This window comes from Castor canadensis, chromosome 7 (genome assembly GCF_047511655.1).
Source record: "Castor canadensis chromosome 7, mCasCan1.hap1v2, whole genome shotgun sequence".
Taxonomy (NCBI): Eukaryota; Metazoa; Chordata; class Mammalia; order Rodentia; family Castoridae; genus Castor; species Castor canadensis.
The window spans coordinates 111108397-111114240 of NC_133392.1; the positions used below are offsets into that span (position 1 = coordinate 111108397).

The 5844-nt window shown below is 61.2% G+C and overlaps 1 protein-coding gene and 1 long non-coding RNA gene across 2 annotated transcripts; one reads left to right on the top strand and one right to left on the bottom strand.

Moving 5' to 3' along the window:
* Nucleotides 1-265: 265 nt before the first annotated feature.
* Nucleotides 266-2162, bottom strand: Foxd3 (forkhead box D3). The gene has a single exon (XM_020151943.2). The coding sequence runs from the start codon at nt 1700-1702 to the stop codon at nt 266-268; it is 1437 nt and encodes a 478-aa protein (XP_020007532.1). The 5' UTR covers nt 1703-2162.
* A 749-nt stretch (nt 2163-2911) lies between these two features.
* LOC141424662 (uncharacterized) lies at nt 2912-4698 on the top strand. Its single transcript, XR_012449528.1, has 3 exons — nt 2912-3131; nt 3312-3432; nt 4129-4698. It is a non-coding gene; the product is annotated as an uncharacterized lncRNA (long non-coding RNA).
* Nucleotides 4699-5844: the final 1146 nt, after the last annotated feature.

A 5844-nucleotide genomic window follows, 5' to 3' on the forward strand; every position in this document is an offset into this window, starting at 1 on the left:
ATTGGGTTTTACCTGTATGGAAAGCTATTCCCGGCGGGCGCGCGTGGAGTTTGCTCCGCCAGCTTAGTTGTGCGCGAGGGGACGGAGGTCGCGGAAGGTCGCTGATGGGGGCGGGGTGTGTGTGTGTAGGGGGGGGTGAATCAGGGATTCGCAGCGTCCAGGACTTGGACAGGGAGACCGGGACCAGGGCGGAGTGCGCAGCGTGGAAGGCCAGTCGCCGCCCGGGGCCGCCGCCGGGCCTGGCGTCCCGGCCACCGGCGCGTCCCTATTGCGCGGGCCACTTGGCTTGAGCGGCGGCGGCAGCGGCGGCGGCGGCCGAGGCTGCAGGCTGCAGGAACTGTCCAGAGAGCGGCACGCTCAGGATGGGCGCGATAGTGGCAGTCGTCCGGCTCAGCGACAGTGGCTGGTGCGTGGCCATGAGCGCCGCTGACTGCACGGTCCCGGGCGGCCGTAGGAAGGACTGCGCGGTGCCGCCGCCCCCGGCCCCCCCAGTGCCGCCGGCGCCCCCCGCACTCGCGGCCGAGCCCCCGGGCGCCGCGGGGCCCCCGCCGATGATATTCTCGATGCTGAACGACGGCCGCGCGCTGGGCTCGGACTTGATGAGCGACGTGGTGCCCGCGGCGCCCGCCGTGCCCGCAGCGGCCGCGGCGGCGCCCAGGCTGTTGAGCTGGAGCTGCAGGCCCGGGCCGAGCTGCGAGCCGAAGGCGGCCGCTTTGCGGCCCAGCTCGCCCGAGGGCAGCAGGGGCACGGCGGGCGGCAGCACGGGCGCCACCGGCGGCAGCGCGTACGGGTACTGGAGCGCGGCGGCCGCGGCTGCAGCTGCGGCGGCCGCCGAGTGCGAGTAGGCGCCGGCCGCGGCCGCGGGATGCAGGCCGTAGGGGCGGCCGTAGGGTCCCGCGGCGCCGGCCGCCGCCGCCAGGCTGTAGGCGCCGAAGCTCTGCATCATGAGCGCCGTCTGCTCGCGCAGGTGCTCCTGCTGGTGGCGCTTGAAGCGCTTCCGGCGCCGCAGGAAGCTGCCGTTGTCGAACATGTCCTCGGACTGCGGGTCCAGGGTCCAGTAGTTGCCCTTGCCCGGGTTGCCCGGCTCGCGGGGGATCTTGACGAAGCAGTCGTTGAGCGAGAGGTTGTGGCGGATGCTGTTCTGCCAGGCGGGGAACTTCTCCCGGTAGTAGGGGAAGCGGTTGCTGATGAACTCGCAGATGCCACTCAGGGTCAGCTTCTTCTGCGGGCTCTGCAGGATGGCCATGGTGATGAGCGCGATGTACGAGTAGGGCGGCTTCACCAGGCTGTTCTTGGGCTTGCTCGGGGTCAGGCCGCCCGCCGCACCGCCTCCCGCACCCGGCCCCCCGCCGCCGCCGCCGCCGCTCGCGGCTCCCTCCTCGCCGCCCTTACAGCCGTCCGCCTCCGGCGCTCCCGCCTCGCTTCCAGGCGCGGCCCCGGCCCCGGCCGCCTCCTTGGCCAATGCCAGGGGCTGCTGATGGGGCGGCTGAGGCTGCCCGTGATGGGGTGCTGCCGGCGGCCCCTCGTCCGCCTCGTCCAGGCGCAGCTCCGGCGGCCCCGCGGGGCTATCGCAACCCACGTCGCTGTCCTTCTCCTCCAGCCCATCGTCGCCCTCGCCCACCACATCGATGTCCACGTCCTCGGCCGTCAGCACCGTCTGGCCGGACATATCGCTGGCGCTGCCGCCGCCGGAGAGGGTCATCCCTCCTCCGGGTTGGTGGCGGCGGCGGCGGCGGCGGCGGGGAAGGAGCAAGAAGGCGATGGGGGTCGCTGGGGGCTGCCGCGGAACTCAGGGGAAGGGGGTTGGGGCGCCCCCCGAAAGACGAGGGACACGGAAAGGGGAGGGGGCGCAGGTGGCTCGGGGCCCGCCCGGCTCGGCTCACACGCGGAGGCCCGGCATCGTGCGACGCGGGCGCTGCCGTCTGCCCCCCGCAGCCGCGTTCCGCAAACTCCTGCGGTCCTTGATGCTCCCTACTAGGCGCTAGGTTTCTCCACGCCGCGCCCCCTCACTTCGCCCGCCTTCCTCGGCCTCTGGCCCGGGCGTGGGGCTCAGGAACGGTCCAGGCGGGCGCGGGACTCCCGGCGCCAAGCAGCTCGAGAGGGCGCGGGCAGGGGCAACCGCGGGGGGGAGGGGGTGTCAGGGACGCCGAAGCCCCGGTAGTCGAAAGTCCCGTTTTAAAGACTGGCCTGATAGATTACTTTCTACTTAAAGATCCAGCAGGAGGCGGGGCCACGTGACCACGCGTGACGTCAGGGCTGCCGCGGAGCTGGCCAAACTCAAGTTGGTTCAGGGAATTGTCAACAAAGGGACGAGAGACGCGCAACTCCGCACCGCACCTTGCGCCAGCATCCCGCGGGCCCCGAGGGCGCTCGGGCCCCCCCGGAGACCTCTGCCTAGGCTGGAGCCCCGCGTGGGGTCCAGGGAGGGTGTGAGTGTGGGTGGGTGGGTGGGTGTGAGGGCGTGGGCCTAAAAGTGTCCGCGGGACCGTGCGGCTCCCGCTGCCCAGCCTTCTCCGCGCCTAGCCTTTTCTCCTCCCCTCCCCCTTTGCCAACATTCCTTAGAGAATGGCAATGCAGAACAAGGTTGCCAGCTCGTTTTTTTAAAAAAGAAAAACTTAATAATCTTTGTTTGGGATTTTGTTTGATTGTTTTACCTCTAAGGAGTCAGGGCGGCACAGCCGGCTCCGTCTTGCTAATTAGGTTTTAGACCCCCCTCCGGCCTCAGTGCTCATTCCGGGGGAAGACACCCGCAGAGGTGTCTCCTCTGCCCCCAAACCTAACCACTCAGAATCTGCCCTCGCTTTCCTGGCCCGTTGCGAGCGTTTCTCTCTCTCTCTCTCTCTCTCTCTCTCTCTCTCTCTCTCTATATATATATATATATATATATATATATATATATATATATTTTCATGCCATTCACAACAGCATCAGCTGGGGTTCCCGAAGGTCAGAAAATAGCTATCGATTAATCTATTAGAATAGTTGCCAAGAGAAATAAAAGCGACGTAAAATAACGGGGAACCTATAAATAAAGAAGTCGTACCTGGCTGCTGGAGTTGTTAAACTACTTAGCATATGAAAAAGTCGGAAATGAGGAGCTGAGGAGAGAGCCGGTATTGGCCACGGCGTGGGTAAGTCGAGTGGAGCTGGGAAGAGGCCTCGCGCCTCCAGGTTAGACGCGGCGCCCGAACGGGGAGAGCGCGGAGACTTCCTGGGTGAAGAGCACGGCCTCCAGGGGTTCGCAGTGGCCTCGGGCATGCTGGCGGGTTGGGTCTCTTTTGCTACTAACTAACGTGGACTCTCTCTTAAAGCGTAGACGAATCCTCCAAGATTTAACTTCTGCAGAAAGCAGCTACAGAACGGTTGGAGGAGAAGGCAAAGTTGAGGTGTGGCCAGTGCACACGGAATTTCCTTGGCAAGCAGTCCGCAATGGTAGGAAAGGCGGTGGGGACTCGGGCTGGGGGTGGGGACTGCAAATGACCCTCGGTGCGTGGCGTTGCTGGGACCCGTGGACCTTACACCTCCAAGGGGAATCCGTGATGCGCTGCCCCTTTCCTCCCGCATTTAGGCCCCTTCATTGCGAGCCGCAAGCGTCTGCTGGGTGGGGTGGGCTCTTGGTACCCAGGACAAGTCTGTCCGCTGAAGGTCTGGGAGCGGAGGGCCGGCCTCGCGCGAGAAGGGAGCACGAGGAAAGGAGGTCAGAGAGGAAAGAAGTACTGAAATGTTTACAGAAGACACTGGAAAACTGATTTAATTCCGGGTGGACAGTGGTGCTCCTGACTTCCTTAAGTCTGACTCTCCACCTACGGGCCCCTACCCCTCTTTCCAAATAAACAGATGAAAGAAAAATTAAAAATCTATAAACTTGCTTCATTACAAGCATCACGACACACAGATTGACTTTCATCCCCGCTTGTCAATTCCCCCGGATATAACATTAGTCCTTTGAATCCCAACTTCGCAACATGTTCTGGTTGGGGCTGGGGCCAAGAGGACTGAGAGTGAGGGAGGACTGACTCCATCATGAGACGCTGGGAACCTCCATGGTTGTTGTTTCCAAATGATCTCGGGGTTACACCTGACCCTAAAACGTTGTTTTCCGCAGCTGCACTGTTTTGTGACCCGCAGGCTCCCAGTCGTTTACAATGTGGTTTAGACAGCCTCGCGTGAAACCTACCAGAGCTGCATCCCGACCCATCACCCCAGGCTACAGAGGTCGCAGTTGCAACTGTGGAAGCAATCCAGAGGAAGGTCGGACGGAAAAGAAAAAGAAGACGACATTTACAAATTTAGAAATACCGTTTGCTCAACTTTTGCCAGCCCTAGAGGCAGGTACGGGGTGCAGCACGGGCGCCACATGCAGCCTTGGTGGCCTGGCCTCGGTGGACGCGTGCGTGTGTACGTGAGCGAGAGAACTTCGGTTCCAGGGCTGCCCTCACCGGTCACTTTAAAGTAGTTTCCAAATGAACCTAATTTCGATTCCACAGCCCGCCAGAGCTGGCTCTCGGGACTTGCTCCACAGCGCTGATGGCTGCCTCTCACACTCCCTCCGCCAAGGCCGGGTCTGAGCGGTCCATTCCCGTGTGTCTCCTTGGAACCTCCCTGGGGAAGGGGGGTGGTGAACAACTCCCAGCTGCCGGTTCCATTTGTTGCGCCTTTTTCCTTCGACACAATAAAAGTCAAATTAATTGATTCATACCATTAATTACGGTGCGTAGCGTGAAAAGCAACGCTTCCCCTCGGTTAGAGATCTATTGTGCTAATCTCTTGTTCAATCATTGTTACCATCTGATGCTGGGTCCGGCCCTTACAGAAACTTTTCGACTCGATTAGCTAAATGATGAGACGTGCGGGACCCACTGGCTGCTGTCCGGACGTCCTGTGTCCGTACGGGCCTAACGGCTTAAAATCGATTTACAGCGGAGACAGCGGATTTTTCCGCAGCCGCGCTCAGCATGGGAACCAGCTGCGGGTTTCCTTCTTCCCCGAGAACTGCGGGTCTGGTACAACCTCCCCGGGCGGGAAGGAAGCCAAGCGACCGCGCAGGTGGGAACCAGGAAGGTTCCCGTGGCTCTAGCTGCGGGAGGCCGCCCCGGCAAGCGGGCCCCGAGCCCGACCCCGTGCAGGGACCTGTCCAAGCTGGCTAGATTCAGGGTCTGGGCTAAATAAATTGTAAGGGGGGAAAAAAAAACCCACACGTCGTCAGTTACGCCAAACTTTAGGACATAGATGGAGCAGCGAGATAGATAAGAGAGTGTGAGACACGTTAGTGGGGGTGGGGTGGGGGAGAGAATGTGATAGTGGGAAAGGAAAAGGGGGGCGCATTCTCTGAATCTCCGAGGGCTTTTGGGGGGGCAGAGAGGAAGAACGTACACAAAACAATTATGAGTTGGAGTAACTACTTGGGTCACAGTACGCAAACTTCCCAGGACAGATTGAAGAGGAATATGGCAGCCAGCGTTCTCACCTGCGCAAGTGTTTGAAACGATTCGGCCAAAGGAGAGTGGAATGAGAATTCCTTGGGTTTCTCCTGAGGCTGGCAGAGTACATACAGTGAAAGCCACTGGGACAGGTCCGGGGGCGAGGGGACTGAGATTCTAGCAACAGGAGGTAAGAAGAGTAGAGTCAAGATCGATAAGAAGGAAATTGAGCCATCTCCTGGGGAGGGGAGATTTAGTGTGTGCGTCTTGGGAAGGGGGTGGAGAGAGGGAGAGTGGATGGAACAATTTATGACGGGAAAGGGGGAAATTAATTACAGCTCAATTTGGATTCTTAAATGGTCAACACGGAAGGAGGGGCGCGGCCAGAATGGGCGAGGCGGGAATGGCCGGCCTATCTACACCT